This window comes from Diadema antillarum, unplaced genomic scaffold (genome assembly GCF_040938485.1).
Source record: "Diadema antillarum isolate AM-2024a unplaced genomic scaffold, OU_Dant_1.0 seq00000420_RagTag, whole genome shotgun sequence".
In the NCBI taxonomy this organism is placed as follows: domain Eukaryota; kingdom Metazoa; phylum Echinodermata; class Echinoidea; order Diadematoida; family Diadematidae; genus Diadema; species Diadema antillarum.
In genome coordinates, this window is record NW_027271405.1 from 509,245 (window position 1) to 527,919 (window position 18,675).

At 38.0% G+C, this 18,675-nt stretch overlaps 1 protein-coding gene across 1 annotated transcript in view; it reads right to left on the bottom strand.

The window, feature by feature from the left end:
- Positions 1 to 7,919: 7,919 nt before the first annotated feature.
- Positions 7,920 to 18,675, bottom strand: part of LOC139732399 (protein inturned-like) — a 69,629-nt gene continuing 58,873 nt past the window's right edge. The window contains exons 8-18 of the mRNA XM_071643264.1: positions 18,606 to 18,659; positions 17,458 to 17,520; positions 16,377 to 16,595; positions 15,513 to 15,562; positions 14,728 to 14,829; positions 13,983 to 14,137; positions 13,269 to 13,546; positions 12,790 to 12,890; positions 11,410 to 11,599; positions 9,695 to 9,837; positions 7,920 to 9,048 (exon numbers count right to left, since the gene is read on the bottom strand). Coding sequence (XP_071499365.1) covers positions 8,934 to 9,048; positions 9,695 to 9,837; positions 11,410 to 11,599; positions 12,790 to 12,890; positions 13,269 to 13,546; positions 13,983 to 14,137; positions 14,728 to 14,829; positions 15,513 to 15,562; positions 16,377 to 16,595; positions 17,458 to 17,520; positions 18,606 to 18,659 — 1,470 coding nt within the window. The 3' untranslated portion in view covers positions 7,920 to 8,933. The remainder of the gene's footprint in view (positions 9,049 to 9,694; positions 9,838 to 11,409; positions 11,600 to 12,789; positions 12,891 to 13,268; positions 13,547 to 13,982; positions 14,138 to 14,727; positions 14,830 to 15,512; positions 15,563 to 16,376; positions 16,596 to 17,457; positions 17,521 to 18,605; positions 18,660 to 18,675) is intronic.

Below are 18,675 nucleotides of genomic sequence, written 5' to 3' on the forward strand. Positions count from 1 at the left end.
ACGAAACACGATAGTAAGTTTCTATTTTCAGCTTCAATTTATTGTTTCTACCCTGATCGTATCTATCTGTATCACTCTTTTCTCGTTCAGTACACTTGAGCGTCGAGTATGATTAATGATCCAGAGCAGACTCTGCCAAAATCAGTTGATAATGCAGCTGAAAGGGAAGAAATACCTTGCCGCAAGCAATACTGTTAGAAAGGGAAGAAATGAATAGCGTCGGGGTCTGTTTGACTGCACGTGGTATTCCATGTGCTTTTGTGTGATAGTTGTGGAGAATGCAGTTAGACACGAGGGGGGGGGGGGGGGAGGGGGCTAAAAAAACCAAGAATGAGACGGCATGAGACATCTCGCACAATGATTGTCAGCAAGAGTCATTGAAACGGCATGACCGACCTTGAGGGCAATAAGGCTGGCTGCTGAACACCCCTCCACCTCAAAAGAAAGAATATGCACTCAATGCCGCGGATCGAGGAAGGGAAAAGGCAAAAATATGAATGAGACAGCATAACATATCCTACATAATGATGCTTAACGCCATGGCCGACCATGAGACCATAAAGCTGACTGCTAAGTACCCCTCCCCTCCTCCCCCCCCCCCAAAAAAAAAAAACGTCATCATACACTTCGTACTTCCCTCTGTGCCGAAGAGAAGTTCTGAAATGTGAATACGGTAAGGCCTACACTTCGACATTGATAAACCTAACATAGGCTAAAAATTATCCCCAAGATGAAACATTAGTGCAACGCAAGATCGAAGAATCTATCACCAGAGAAAAAAAGCGGACGTTTGGATAAAAAGTGGACAAAATCAAAGATATGTTAGAGTACTACATAGGAGCTTCACAAAGTTTGCCTTTTCTTGGTTTCTTGGTTCTTGGTTTATGGCGACTCTTCATGCAGACGTCCGTTAACTAGATACTACATCTGCTGATGTGAAGGTTCAGAAATGCCTCATTTTGGTCATTCGCTCGTTATTAAAGTCGCCACCAATGGACATTTCCAAACAACATTTTCCAGGAATTTACACTTACACTGAAGGATATTAGTCCATTTATAAAGCTAAAACTTCTTAATCACCTATATCGCAAACAAACAAACAAACAAACAAACAAACAAACAAACAAACTTTTCAATAGCTTAAATAACATGGAACCTTGCTTCCATTTACTTTTTTTTTTGAGGGGGGAATCGAGGGGAGGGGGTCAACAGCACAACTTCGTCACGAACCCTGTCCTCAAGTGATAATTAGCCAATCAGCAATAGTAGTATTGAATTTTAAGATGCACAAACAGGTCTCCATCAACTAAAACTTTCAGACTGCCAACTGCATTTATTACAACAGCTATCATGGCACTGCATGTATTGCTATCGAGGCATCTGGCAATCATAGATACTCGCAGCAACTTGCGATTGTTTTCATGGTTTTAGATATCTATATGCTACTGCATGTCTTCTACATATACCAAAAAAAAAAAATCACTCTCCGTTACACCCACGCTGTCTGAGGCTGTTGCCAAATTCTTATTTTTTTTTTAAGTTATCGGGTATGGCATGCATCGTTCGCGACTCGATGACAAGAATGTGAACATAAGACTCGTACTGTCTTTATAAACAGAAGGAGAGAGAGAGATTGATTGATTGCTTGAGAGGGAGAGGGAGGAAGAAGACGGAGAAGAACAGGAAGAAGATGGAGGAGAAGAGGAAGAAACAGCAGCAGAAGAAGAAACTTGAAAAAAAAAGAACATGTCTGCTTTTTATCGACGCGGTATATTACATTTTTGCACATCCTCTACGAGAAAGTAAAGTCCATAAAACTCATTTAACCCTTTCAATGCCAATGAGTCAAATGCACACAAATTTGTCACACAAACCTATGGACAGGAATTTACTGTGGCAGGCAGAGGGTTAAGGAAACCCCAATTTTGGTCACTTGATTGCACGGAAACAACAACAAAACAAAATGTCTCTGTCACATCACAAACGCGATATCAGAGTAAAATACGCCACGGTTTGATGTAGTCAAGTAATCACACGTTTCTTGGTATCATTCATTTCGCACAATATAAATAATAAACATAAACTACAAGTGATCTGGATCCTTGGTTTCCACTGCATTCATTTTTCAAGAGCCTTTTTATAGAGGGAGTGGGTGCGGAATGGTTGTCAACACAATATGTTTGGGTAGACTATAAGCAGCTGAATGGCCGTCATTAAACCGGAATCCTTTTCATTTGTATTCAATGCCCCCTCGACCTCACTAATCACAAGCACCATTTGCTCGGAAGGTTGCCATAAGCGGGGTCTTCTGTGCCAATCGGCACTCCAAGTACACAAAGGGTTAAGCAAAACACATCAAAATAATACAAGCTTGTACCAAAGCAGCACAAGACGCTTGTAATCATGCATTTGCCGTAGATGGCGGTATTCTTTTGACGCTGCTCAGTCACTTGTTGCTCAGTGTGTATGCTTATGTTGTGATTCTGTTCGTGTATGTGGTACTGTGTCTCGATATAAATGCATCCCACGCCACCAGCTTGAGGTCCTCTCACGTCAGTGAACTACATTATTTTGGTATCATTCTTATTGGATTTTTTGTGTGTGTGTGCGTGTGTGTGTGTGTGTCTTATTTCTAAGAATTCAATGTTGTTACTGAGCTTTAGAGGAAACCAAAGCCCAAATATGTGGATTGAGGGAAAGCAACATTAGTAGAGCACATCAGTGAAAGTATGACGACAACCGGACAACCTATTCAAGTTATGAATTTTTAAAGTTTAGGTGCCGTCAGGAGACTACCAGACTTAATGACATCATTTTAAACAATAATATAAAAAATATAAAAAATCAACATATTTTAACTTTTCTAGCATAATGAAATAGTACTTGACTATTGATAATAGGAATAAGTCAATGGAATGTGTACTTTTCATGAAAAATTAGATTTTGCAGAATTCTCCTTACATTTTCTTTATATTGTTGTCCAAAATAGTCTTCTCATGCAGCATTGATGCCATTAAAACTTTAAAGACTAACCCATTGAGGACAGACTGATTTTGCTACAACACGCATTTCCTATAGACACCTGCCCGAGTATACTCGGGACTCATCCTCAACGGGTTAATAACTTTTGGATCTATTGTCCGATTTTCCTCAAATTTCCAATGATATTGCTGCTTTCAACAGTTTCCAACAAATACACACACACACACGCAAACAACATGCAAAGACATCACATATCCTTAAAAGACTTAATTCCTTATTCCCATTTTGAAACTGATTCACTGTATACATGTTGTACGCTATTACATTTTGCAAGGTTTTTATTCGTGCGAATTTTGCAAGTCAGATGCTATTTGTGAAATTAACAATGCATGACCATATTAACTCTAATTTCAATACGAATGCAACTATATGCGTATTATTTCTCAGTTTATTACTATACAAGCCATGATTGCAAATTTAAACAACCACAAAATTATCTGGACGTTCTAATTCGTTAAAAAAATGGGCTTGCTAAATACATGGCGTATACAGTAATCTTACACAAACTGAATCAGTTTCTGTAAAACAAATTCTCATCGCAATATCTCCATGTATGACATCACACTCGCATCATTCACAGTAAACAGTGCACAAGAAAATAAAGGCAGCACAGTGATATAGTGGTTTATCATAATATTGACTTTCATTATACCTCTCTCTCCATATATATAGTGACATGATATATCATAATCAGTACTATTGATATAAATAAAATGAGAAATATCATTTAATAAACAGTACAAACAGTACATAAGGTGCCCACTCAATACGAAAACCTCCAATCTCTAGACAGTATGCATGCCAGTAGGTAGAGTATTCCATTGGTGATTGATAGACAGTGATATGATATACAATGTATGTTCAGCACTTCTGACATAGCACTGCTCTAGTCCAGGGTTGTTGCTAGTTGCTGTTATCATTATCATATATCGTAAACAAAGTACAAATCAAGAAATACAGTAGTTTAGAAAAATTCTGTTTTGTTTGTACGTGTTTTTTTCCCCCTAGCCATGGGGTAGATTTAGTGGATTAGTTGGAAATGCCCAAGTCTTTCTCGTTGGTAGAAACACACTGCCCACAGTATAATGTTCTGGTGAGCTTTTCAGTTACATACAATTAGGTATACATATGATATACATTGTGTCTTCATATGTACCTAACCCATGTCTGGGTGGGTAAAATTATGCTTGTATGTTATGTGTGTGAGCATGTGTGTGAGCGTGTGTGTGAGCGTGTGTGTGTGTGTGTATGTATATACACATGCAAGCGTACGTGTGGGTTGGGCTACAGGGCTACTGAAAAAGTTCTTCAGGTAAGATATATATTAAAACAAAATCACAAAAGTATCATGATACACTATGTCTTTGGTAACAGTGGAATGTTTGCAACAGCAGTCTAGCAAGCAGTACTTCTGTTTTCACTTCTATCTCAAATTTGATTAGCTTTTCAATACATGAAGTTGTATCCCCCTTCTTTTTTTTTTATCTAGAGGAGGAAGCGGGGGGGGGGGGGGGGGGGGGGCAAAAAGAAAATCAACTACCAGTAACTGCATACACAAATTGCAAAAAAAAAAGTACAGCATGCCATTCAGTACAATGTATGTCACGTACCATTTCAGTATCACATCAGTAATTGAAACAGAATATTACTTGGAAGATACCATGTATCATGCAAGTACAGTGGACAGAGTTAGTGGGGGAGGATGCTAGTTCCATTCATGTGTTTTAGGAATATCAAAATGGTGCAATGTGAAGAGCCAATTCAGGTTCAAAGTGATGAATTATATTCCCATTAGATTTGTACAGAACTCACTTATATTATGATCAGAAATGTAAGCATAAACTGATCATCTCACAAATGAGTTGTTTCTTTTGTCCGTATTACTTATCACACACATTACCTCATAACAGTTGTAGTCCATGTACATATGACGTAAAGAGAAAGCATCTGCCATATATTTTATCATATTACAAGTGTTGTGTATAAACATGTTTCTACACTGTGCTTAGTTTAACAGTTCTGTATACGGTAACCATTTCTGCCATACATGAATCAGACTACCACAGCACTATGGTAATTCATGATTATCCAATCAGTTACTGCGAGTACCTCTTTGTGCTTTAAACCATTTGCTTAGCCCGTTGAGGACGGACTGATTTTGCTATAACACGCATTTCCCTTTAGACACCTGTCCAAGGGACTCATCTTCAACAAGTTTTGTGCCATGGTTAGTGCAAGTCTTATCATGACCTATGGGTACAGACAACTACATGCACATTAAAGGTCCTGTTTACCTTTGGGAGCAGTGATTTAAAAAAAATTCAAGATATGACATCTAATGCATATGAGTAGGTCTGTTGTACCACAAAACATCCTATCATATTAGATCTTAGCGATAAAGCCTAAAATATAAGGAGATATCTGTATTTTTCTCAATAAACCATAACTGTAGACAGTTTAGTCTGGAAACATTTTTATCATAACTATTGTTCGCATTTTGTATATTTAACAATACTTAACATCGATTTTACCGATTCAGATTTTTACAGTGGTTGTTTCTATCCCTAGCTCACATTTTAGAACTATTTTAAAGCACTAATGCTGGGATTTTGTTTTATCTGCAAATGGAAAATTATGGCTTTAAAGTCAAAACACATCAGTGATACCCTTTTATCCCTACATGTACAAATGTCACTTGCCAAGTGTTCAAAGTACTGTTTCCATATAACTTGGGGAAATTAATTCTTGCTTGTTCTTACTTGTCTAGATAAAGTAATACTTGTCGTGACCTACAATCCATCATAGAAAACACATATTTCTACATGTGTTTATTTCAACCCCTATGGGTCTGTGAATAATGGGACAAAATGTATAATCCCATACCATTGTAATAAAAAATAGGTGTTCATGTATATAAATCAATTTCACCATACAATACAATATTAATGTAGACATGTTGTAAATCATATATTGTATACACCATCTATCTTGCTAGTATACTTGGTGAATTGCAACAGCTATCTCTGCCACAGGATTTACAAAAATATGGGTCTATGATAAGGTTGTACAAAGTGAGCTCAGTGCTGATGGGAGCTAAAGTAAGTACTGTTCCTTGACTAAATCATACTGATTGAAAGAAAGCAGAGTAATCGGCTTAAAGGCAAAACACAGTTCTCAGAATGGCTGAAAATTCATCTTCCACCACTTGGAATCTGTTTACCTTATATCGAAAGGGTATACCAAGAAACGTGTCCGGCTGGTGAAATTTGCCAGGATAGTGAGTTGTTTCAGAGTATTTTGAGATCATAAGTGTAAAATAATTTAGATCTGAGTACCTGATTTTTACATCTGAAGAGCCCTCCCCGTCCCGGAGTGGGTAGGTAGAAAATTACATCATGATTGATTGTGCCATAGCAGTTGTATCTCCCAACAAGCTGCACAAATTCACTCTTGCACAAAGCTCAATGGATACTGCTAAGGCCGATTTTATGATTATCAATGTGAGCATTATGTAGAAACAGCTATTGGATATGTTCTCAGACAGCAACACCATCAGTGTGCCCTTTTGGCAAATATTTAACATTTCCCAACAAAAATTGTGTTATCATAGTGTTATTTCATACATTTCTTATGCATATGTGTCAATTCTAGAGCAAAAATTGAGTTTCTGCAAGCATATGAGAACTATGTTTTACCTTCAAGACATATCCACAGCGTGACAGCATGTTTTGTAACAAAATTCAATAAGGTATCTCTCATCTCACTTTTTTACCTTTGTTCTTAATGCTCTTGAAAGAAATGCCCCTGACATCTGGATGACAGCTGATTTTCTTTACAACATTGACACCTCACTGACAATGCTCACTCCTACAGCACTGTAGTAGTGAAACTAAATCAAGGTGGACTTTTCAAACAGCATCCACTAGTAAAATGTACACCATAGATATTAGCGGGCGCTTTCAAGTAATCAAGCGGAGGCCACACTGTGTATGAATAAAGGACAGCACTGAGCAGCCATACAGAAGTAAATAAATCTCACATACTTTTCAGAGTAAATGAAACCAAGGTTAAATGCTTTTTGATAGTTGGTGGGTTATATCATTGTGCCATAAATAAAACAACTCGTTGATGTGGAATTGGACCTGCTCCTCATCCTGGTAAACATTTCAATTTCTGTTTTCATTTCTAGCCAACAGAGCTCTTCTCTCAAGTCGAAAAATGTGTACAGACATTCTCCACAGAATGAACAGGAACAACAATTTATCACATATAAAAGGTCATTGTGAAACAAAAACAAAAAAAAGTCAAGTCCTTTATCTCTTCTAAGAAAGCATATGAATGCAGTCACAAACGGTAAAGTTCCACGCATCTGCAGCTTGATGTTCACCGAAAATTGGCCATGGAAACTATTGCCTACATTTGCAAGCTAAAACATATCTCTAGCACCATATATAAGATTTTCCTGCGACATAAACACTCCCATAATTTCTCCATTGTCCTTTTTGTATGGTGGAGTCCTTCATTATCAAGATAATGAATAATAAAACAACATATCCTTTTATCAAATGTGTATTTAGAATAAAGACTATTGGCACTCAGGGAATTCATAAGCTCTGTCTTTGTATTGTGCAATTGCAATTCCTTCTAAGTCTTTCATTCTTTTTTTTTTTTTTTTTTTTTGGGGGGGGGGAGGGATTTCTTTTGATTAAATCAAATATGTTTTACCTGGGTATACAAATAAGATAATTCCCCAAAAACAACAACAGAAAAGGTACCAGTCAATACTGGATTTATATGACTAACGGACATGTTTCAAGAGAGTGCTGTTGTGGCTAAACATGTTTATTTCTCACTTGAGTTGCATTTAATGCCTTAAAGAATTTAATCTCAGTAAGGTTTAAATGTAAATGACCACACATCCACTTGCTTGGTTTGCCGAGTTTCAATAAGATACGAGTGTACACATTTCAAATGTAACAGTAAGCATCACTTGAGTGATTAATATCACAGGTGACTCTTTTTAATTTTGGATGACAGCCTTAGTATACACCAAGTGTGCATCACGTGTTGGTATAATATCAGTTAAATAAACCAGACACCGTCAAATTCACAATAGCGTCATCTTTTGTGATACATCCACAAGTCATCCTTATGAAGTGACGTAAGTGGCAAGTGTCTAACAATAGCACTTCTGGGATTAACAAACTAAAGAATAAAAAAAGAAATACTTCTTTCTTTTATTATGAATCATAATCATCAGACTATGACTTCTCCCCCACAAATCATGGAGAAATTAAAACGTTACTTCACAGGAGACACATTTTATGCGATGAACACACTTCCTCACCCTTTCACATTCAATATGGTATGTCAGACAGACACGGACAGAGAAAGGGGAAGAAAATCAAGGAAATTGAGCACCACTCCAAGCACCAATACAGAAGTTTTCTCCTCTTTACGAAGTGCTTTTCTTTTTCTTTTTCATATTAGACACATTAATGTGCAATTGCTGATATGTGGATTCCAAAACCACAGCTCACATCCACACGTGGTCTTGAAAGTGGAAGTTCTATGTCCCCGTCACCGTGTATGTGCGCCTGTGCTTGCATAAAAAGGTCCGCTTAAAATGTGTTGTCCGGCAATGCAAGGTACACACTCTTGCTGTGCAGTTGATCTGAGGCACATGAATGGTAAAAATCATCGAGAGTTGATACTGAGGCAGCAAGCGGTGACTGTCAATGGCCAACAGGGACTACCAACATATAGCGTCGCCTGTTCCTGGCCTATGCAAACTGACCCTGGCCTATACTGCCTGTCACTGGCTCACATGGACAGTTATGACATAATGTTGACCATCACCTGCCTACACTGTCGAGGGCCAATGTTGACTCTCAGGGACCAACACCGAATGCTAGCTTGAATGCCAGCTCCACCGCGTTTTGTGTGGTGCTGTCATGATAACAAACGTAGCACTCTTTGGTTTCCGTCCGCCTCCTCAGTAGTCTCCTGAATATGAAATAACCAGAAACAAATGTTCCATCATAATTTAAAATGCACAATTTTAGCTTGAAATTTCAAATATGGTCTATTCGCTGCATACCCAAGGCAATAACCTACATTAACTTGTACATAGTATGTATAATTGAGAACCCTTCCTTTCCAACACACAACTGTGCCCATTTTTGTCACATTTTAACAACTAGTGGAAAGCAAAAAATAGAGAAACAATATTACTTACATTTCACTAGGAACACCAGCATTCAGCTTGTCTATTACACAATATCTAACACAGTTTGGAAGGATAAGCTTGTAACTATAGCCTTTATAGAGAAGAGCTAAAAACAAAACCCAAGCAATAACAAACCTGGAATATCAACTGGCCAAAAGTATCTTGCTTCCCATAGTTACATTAGATAGTACCACATATCTATGTTAACGTTTGTTGTCAAATATTCCTTGATGTCTCATATACACCAAATGTTTAAATATTCCCTGTCACAAAAAAGAAGAAGAAATCCTCTTCAAAACAACGACAAAAACAAACATAACAAAACAAAGCAAAACAAAACAAAACACCCTAAACCTTCACTGCTAATCTCATTACGACTTGCTGGTGCTACAAAGAAAATAAAAGGGCATAGATGGAACTCACCCTGTGACCCAGTACTTCATGCTTGGGGGTTGCTTCTTCTCAGGCCAGTTTTCCGGATGGCACCGGAAGCAGACCCCAAACTCTCTCAGGATGGTGAGTGCATCACACCTCGTTATGGACTTTCCACTCAGCTGATCACTGGACTGTGAATAAAATGTGTCAAGTACATAAAACTTTAAAGGGGAACTCCAGCTGATTTTCAGACTTTTACATCGGCACAACTACAAATTGGTCATATTGAGTACGGAGTTTCAGAATTTATAGTGATTGGAATAAGGAATTAGAATGTTTTCAAAATATATAGCAAATCACAATGAACAAGGAAGATGACATAGCAGCTTCACCATAAGAATGCATGAGTTGGGGCTCAAAGTATTCAGATTCAGATTCAGATTTAGATCCATTTATTGTCCATTCAGGAAATTCTTTTTGTTGGCATATGGGCGTACACATAGGAATATCTAAATACATACATACATACATACATACATACAAATATGTATATTCATGTACATATACATATATAAATAAATGCAGAACAAAGGAAGAAAGTATGCGTAAATTCTAAATGGGTGACCTTGTTAAGCAAACAGTATTGTAATGGAATTAAATTTCTACATTTCTGAAATATGTGAGCCTCCTACTTGTGCATTCTTATGGTGAGCCTTAACTTATGCATTATCATGGTGAAACTGCTACCTTGTTCAGTGTAATTTGTTTTGGGTTTTCAGAGTATTTGGTTCTCTGCTCAAGAACTACAAGTACATTTAATGCCACAAATCTGAAAATGGAGCTGTCAATTTATGTACTACATGATGTGAAATTATGAAAATCGCCTGGACTTCCCCTTTAAGATACTGATACTCAATGAGATGAGATCTGACTCTGATGTGTAATTGTCACACTACTGTTGTAATATGTGAATCCAAGTATAGTGTTCATGCTGCAAACAAGTTCCTGGCAGAAATGAGTTCCTGACATGTCAATAGCTCTCCACAGTACACTGTAAGCTTACTCATATTTGGCACATGTTATCCATGATACAATCCCTGCAATTATTAACCCTTTGAAATGTCAGCTGACGTCTTCTGCAAACCATCTCGAATTCAGCCAAACATAGTTTGCATCTTAGTTGTAGACATAAAAAAAAATTCTGATAGCACATTACCCCTCATTCCTGGAAAAAGAGTTTCACATATTTTTAAAATATCTGTTCATTCCTTAACCTTACAGCACACTCAAAGTATCCTTTCAGAAGTTCGGGATTATGGTCTTTTTTTCCCCCTTTTTTTGCATAATATCACATCACGACAGTAATTCTCACGAGCAAAAGTGTAGACACCAGCCATTATTTTCAAGCACAGTATACACACTTCTGAGTAGGACCACCCAAGCTCCAATTCGGGGAAGGGTATATCACATGGAAGATCTCCAATAAATGTACTGTAAAAGTGCAAATCGTAGCGGTGTGGAAATTTTTGCATATTTCATACAAGAAGAAACAAGCTAGAAAATAAAAGCATGCAAAATTTCATGCTTGTTACATGTAACCCCTTTTTTACGTTTTGATTCTGCAGAATTAAAATCATGCAAATTTCATCTTAACCGACTGAGCATGAAAAAATCATTTGTCCCAAAAATTTCCACTCTTACAGTATCTAAAACACCTCATGTGAACGCCCACACCCCACTCAAGTGCATGGCAGCAGCCTTACCCTCAGCTGAGCATGCAGGGACAGCTGTTGACGGATGACCTTACAGCACTGCTGAAAGTTCTGGAGGAGCTGGGAGTGGGTGACCCCACCCAGGAAGGCAATGTCCGACCTCGTAGGGGTGATGATGATCCCCGTGGCGGGGTTGAGATGGACGTAGTGGAAGAGGGTGTTGTCTCGCCCCGATGTCAATCTGAGGTTAAAGGACCACACATGATCATTCGGCAAATTTCTCTGACACACCTACTTTGTTTCCATCCCTTGAATATTCATTTCACAATTGCCTCACACATGTTACTGTATAAGCTGTTATTTTCATGAGGGTTTAATTTTCACTAATTTCGCAAATCACAGTTGGATCGCGAATTTAACAACACATGAAAATGTCTCAATGCACTTTGTTAATAGTGCATTAACGTACGCGTCGGCGTCGATTCGCAAAAACAACATCTCGCGAAAATATCTATGACCTCGTCATTCGCGAAAATATCTGTACGCGAAAATAACAGCTTATACATTAATCAAAATGACTACAGTCTTATTTCTGATCTATTTACAATGTTTGATTATGTTTATTGTCAAAAAGAAAAAAATGATGAAAAGTCACAATAAGATGAATATGAGATTAACAAATTCTACTGTGTGGCATGGCACAGACAAGTCTTGCTTGAATAATTGTGTAAAACAAACAATTAACAAAATACACAAACTGACAAACTCCATTGAGCAAGATGTGAGTAACTTAATGAAAAGTACAATACTTGTTGCTATGGTAACATGCATACTCAGAAACAAATGGTTCTTTCCTAGCTGCTGCCATAGTAACTGCAATTTTTGTATAAAAATACATTAATTGCAAATGTCTTCATAAAACAGGTCATAGGGTTCACATCAACACCATATGTTTGATACTGTCCTCACATGAACAACATAGTGAGTCAAAGGCATGTTTAAAAGCCATATATTTATGTGTGTTTCTTTTACCCATACAGACTCATCAGTTAACTCTGGGGAAAGGCTTTCATACAGAAAAACTCTGTCTTGTACATATGATTCTTCACAAAAATCTTGGGAAAATATCAAATTTATCTTTCAACTCTACTCTGATTGACTTGCATCATTTTCTGAACAAATTAAACAGCTTAAACATGACCAAGGTAAAGTACGTTCAATAATGGTTGATCTGCTGTTAGATCTGGGCCCCATTTCACAAAAAGTTGATACGATAACAACTCTTCCTGAAATGGCAATTGTCAAGGTAATGACAAGAATCCAGCTTCCTGATTGGCTGTTGCTATTGGAAGTTGCCATTCCAGCAAGAGTTGCTATCCTAACATCTTTTTAATATGAAATGGAGCCCTGGTAACTGCATGGTTTGCTTACTTGGTAGCAGTGAAGTAATCTGGAGATGCTGTTTCCTCCAGTGCACGCTTCATGACCCCCATGGAATAGGGGTCAGGGATCAGGCGCCCTCTTTTGACAGCCTGCAGCAAATAAGAAAAGACTGATGAGAACATGTTTGCCATACAAATGAAGCACATGATTTGATTGTCACAATAACAAAATATATCAAATCTCTGAAGAATAGAATACTGATAAGATTATTTGTAAGATTATTGCAAATAGACAAATTTTAACACCAAAGACAATAAGTGTTACTTTTCCTCCTACAATTACACATTCTTCCATTGTATCCAACACTTGTAATCTTTCCTTTTTCTCCTAACAAAACATATGTCCTGTCAGGCAATCTACTGCCCTGATTCATATAAATGCTTAGGTTTTCCTCTGCCACATTGATCTAGATCTGGCACACATGCCCTTTCATGCTCTTCTGTCCATGCCCGATGTACTGCACTCACCCTATACATTTCACTGCTTCCTATTGAGCCTGCCGACGCATCAGACTCTTTTCTGGACTCGCTCCGGCGGCTGACGGACGGGGAAGACTGCGTGCTGTTGGTTCTTGAGTTGTGGGGGCTGGTGGAGTCGCTGTCGTTGTCAGACTCGGTGCGGCTGGAGGTGGAAGGGTGCTTGCGTGACGGATTCGGGCTGACCGAGAGGAAGGAGACCGGTGGGGTAGGGGAGGCGGATCGCCTATGGGAGGTGTGGGGACTCTCGGACTTCTTACCTGGCGAACCTGCACCATGGAACAAAATAAGAATACACCATTCTTACTGCACAAATATTCACACATGCTTCATTTATCTTACCACCAAATTAGAATATTCAGAAGGCTATACTGCATCAGGGGCGGGTCCAGGAATTCTGTAAAGGGGGGGGGGGGGGCGGCGGAAGTAATATTTCTGGTGCCACTTTCAGGTTTCATTTCATTTCTTTTGTTTTTAATAAAAAATAAGGGGGGGGGGGGCGTGTGCCGGTTGCGCCCCCCCCCCCCCCCCCCAAATAAATGTTGAATCCTTCTTGAAATTACACGCTCTTTCTTACAGTGTATTTCATACGAGGTTTCTCATTATCTCACCAAAAGATGTTATAAACCTGAATCCTCACCTCAACCAGTACTGTACACTCCCTTTAAAAATACAGAAGGTAGATAATATTACAGTCTGGCTTACCCTTTAGCGGCGTCTGTGACTGGCTGTAAAGCTTGCTCAGCATGGGGGAGTCTGGGTGAGGTCTAGGGGGAACACTGCCATCAAAGCTGCCTCTCCTTGGGGAGGGAAAGATCCAATCCGCACAGGATAGGGCAGGGATGGGTGGCACTTTTAACCTTGAAAAAACAAGTCATGTTAGTTTTTCAAATAAAAAAAAAATTTAAAAAAAATGCCCTGGCAAAAAACCTTGCCAGAGTATAAGTTGAGAGCTTGAATGAATAATTCAGTAGCGTTTGTTAATGCATAGTTCTGAAAATAATACACTGTACATGGCAGAGGAAAATAAAAAAGTGCTCTACATTGCTACATTCGAAACTGGCAAAAACTTTGACTTAACATGCCTCAAAAATCACAGCATATAAGAAATAATGAGTGGCAAAATATTTTCATCCTTCTCTTCAAAGTTTATCAAACTAAACACACAATTGCAACAAAAGAGGAGTACACACACAGAAGCGGCCTGTTAACTAAAACACTCCTCAAGCTTTATATTGTAAGTGTGAAGCGCTGTTCCCTGTTATCCCGCAAAGCATTTAATACATAAGCATTGATTTGGTAGGTAGAACAGCTTCATCAAACTAAATTCCTATTTATCTGATTCCCCTGACATCAAAATTACCCATTTAAAGCAGTGGTACTGACTCAATGATCCCATCAAGTGATTTCAAGATGTCCATGATGTGAATAGTATTACATGGCTACATACCTTTCCTCACAGGCTGAAGGGACATTGAGAGTTTCTAGATGGAGGAGAGTTGCTCTGGCTTGATCTACGTAGAACTCATCTGGATACACTACACCCTCAGCTCTACAAATGATGCATAGAAAAGACATGTGGCATTTTGCAAAACATTTATAAAATCCTGACAATATTCATAAAACTGTCTTTATATAGATGACTTTCAGTTCATCATAAAACCCCAAAAAATGCAATTGCTTCATTAAAAAAAAAAAATCATAACATTTGGTTAATGATTGATATGCAAAACTGAGAATGTACTTCAGCTTCAATAGTTATAAATTTTATCACTCAATATTCGACTTGCAACATGGTGTTCTACTCATCGTTAATGTTGCACATAAGTGTTCTATCATTCTGAGAACTGGAGGTACATTTCTATGTATCGTAGGGTCTTTCTTTTCTGTGTAACGAGTATGATGAACTCAAACGAGTGTTGGGGCCTTGATTACAATACAGTCACACATGACAAAACTTCTTATGCAAACACACACATCTTGTATAAATGCAGTGACCAAATATTTGTTTACACCAAAATAGTTAATATAATTATGTTCAGTTTCATTTCCTTTAGTTTGGTTGTTGCACTTTCACACCAGGATAAAGTATTTATATCTGATTCAGATTTCCTATTTCACAAAAGGGCACAATGTCAGATTGTACACAATTAATACAGAGTATGGCAAATATGTTGTCACTGGATGCAAACATTCCCACTACGTTCTGATCATTACTACAAGAGCACTACTTACGAAGCTGCGCATCCACCGGCCTCAAGCAGTACACAGAGAACAGAATGTTTCTGGTGGGAGAAGCAGATCAACAAAGATAATACATCAGATCATTATCACGACACTGACTAAGTACTTCCTTTTTCGTCATGTAGTCAAGTGTCAAACACCTGGATGTTTCAGTGCCAATGCCACAGAATTCAATGAAACTGCTTCCCACAACATAATCTCGTATCTAAAATCTCAGTTGTTGCTAGGCTGGACACATCACAAGTTTCCCAGGCTACTCTGGCCATTTTAATTTTCAGTTTGTATACATGTACAAATTCCATGCATATTTTTGTTGCAAATTTTGTTTTCTAGATGAATAGTTTAATAGGGCTATCAACAAACAGAAAGAATAACAAATCAGCGCCCCTGCCCTATATTCTACCACCACCATTTGACATGAGATGATGTTCTTGTTGAAATTTCATCTAGAGATATGAATAGGATGCCATCACAGTAGAATATAAAAGCAACTGAGTTGTTAGTGCTAATGACAGTCCAGCATTGCACAATCTAACGGTAGTCACTTACGTGGAGTCACTTTTGGAGCATTATCAATTATACTTAGCCTGTAATTCTACCATAGGACAAACTAAATGGCAGAATTGTCAGAGACTTCTTTCTGCATTCCATTATCAAATTCTGATCACCTTCACATTGATCATTCTGTCATTTTTTTTTCTTCTCATATGGCAAAATGTGTCCGGTTGATACCATTTGCTGACTAATGCTAGACACCTGGGACAAACCATGAGGACCTGGCATCATTTGCCAATTTTGCTGGTCATAGAAATCAGACTGTTACTCGCCACTGATTTCAGTGCAGTACTAACTTACCAGACCAACGATGAGGAGGAACCACCTCCCCTGGGGCTCTGTGAAGCTGGGGTGGGGAGCCGTGATTGGCTGGACACGGCGCGTTGGGTACACCTCTCTCCAGATGACCAGCTGACCCACAGCCTGCTGGGTGGACAGGGAGCTGAGGCTGTAATACTGACAGTAGAGGTGGACGTCCAACAGGTCATCCACTGGCAAGTGATTGGCAAGGAGGTAGCCCTGTTTGGGGGGGGGGGGGGGAGAGAATGATCACATTACAACATTAACCTGTTGAAGACGTCCCAGGTAAACTGAGGCAAGTGTCTATGGGAAATGCATATTATAGCAATATCAGTTCATCCTCAATGGCTTCACTTGACTAGTCACTGTGAGTTTTACACTTTATCTCAGTAAATTGTAAGAAGCAACTGGTAACTGTAGTTGACAGTGATGGAAGCTAAAATGCTGCATTTTGCTACAGTTTGAGACAGTGTCAGCAATGACTAGTGACATCTGGTAAAATCTAAGATAGAAATCATCACAGAAGAGTTACATTGGTAAGTTATGAAGATTTAAGAAAGTTTCAAAGAGTATTATTTCAAACTACAGAATGTAGAATCTGTTACACAGAAATTTGCAGAAGTCTTAAATCTGAAATACATTTAAATACAAATAACATCTTTTTAAAAATCAGATTGACACCTTAAAAATAAACTTACATGTACATAGGAAAGTAGAAAATGGAATCATACTGCATGTATAAGAAAGGAACCTTGGCCTACACGAAAGTTGCTGCGCCTACCCACAACACATGACACATATTACATGCTGATTAATATATCTTGGCTTACTTCATCTGTAAGGATTGCACATAACGCGTTGCAAAGAAGCTTTCACACAGTAAAGTTAACATGGATTGAAATCAGCAGTTGTCGATGCACATCAAAAGGTGATAAAAAGCAACAAAACAAAAACAAAAAGACAACCTTGGTAGTCAAGAATACAAGAGTATTTCATCAAATTCAACAATATGATTGTTTGAAAGAGAGAGAGAAGAAAATTACGATAGGAATACAGATTGTGAGAAAATGTCTAAACAAACCTTGTAAAATATACATGATCCTAATATGACATATGGCCGCCTGTAATCAAAGTGTCTGTCACACTGCAAAGAGAAGAGGTTGGGGAGAAAAGAAAGAACAAATCATTGTTCCATCGTATCATACATTACATCAATGCATGCCTAATACAATTTCAGAGTACTGCATCATTTCCATCAGAGTCAGAAAATGTTAACAGAATACAAACATGCTCGACAAACACTATGTTTGCTCGTTCACATTTGACATTTGCACAAGAAGCAATTTCCATGGTATCACGTTGGCTGTCATGTTTCAATTGGCACATAAATGATTCCTCCCATAAACATTCCAATCAGCCAATGCTCTCTCTACAACAGAGTATTATCACACAAGTAATGAATCTATGAAATAAATGATTTCAAGAAATACATTCATATGCTTTCTTGACATTTACACATTAACAGGAGGTGGGAAACAACATAAAGAAGGGTAAGCAAGTATTATTTGATAAAACCTCTGAATTTTAGTCACATTCACTAAGTACATACGCTGCACGAGATGACGACAAATATCTGCATAATGAAAACTTCAAAATCACCCATTTTTTCCCCCTCCAAATCCTCTTTCCTACTTAAATGACAACAATTATAGTTAATCTCCATATCCAATCAGTATTCAGTCAATGTATGAAAACAGCATAACATTTAAAAGGCGCATTATCTGTTTAGGTAACAATATAACATGTAAAGACAATAAACAACTAATTTTGTATGTCAAGATGTAGGCATACTTGTATTCAATCTACTGAAATGAAAACAGGATAAATTTCTTTGATCATGTGAAATGCAGGAGTCCTTATGATTTACACTTTAATATATAGAAGCAATGATAAATCCTACGATGGAATCCCATTTTCTTTGCTCATTTTTCCTATAATAAATTATATTCATTTCTGGTCAGTTTCCCTCTGTTTGCATTTGTTGTATTTTATTGATTCCAATAATCTGTAAGAGCTAAACAGGCACCAGCAAAAAGTTACAGATTTTGGAAAGGGGAGAGGTGAGGTATTTTATATGATCTGCATTGGACAAATAACTCAAGAACTATCATTTCAAATACAGTGGAACTGAAGAATAAAAAGAGGAGGCTGAGAGAAAACCAATCTTACCAGGTCTGCAAAGTCAGCTGCTTCCAGCTCACTCAGGCTACAATCCACATTGAGCTGAATAGGGAAATAT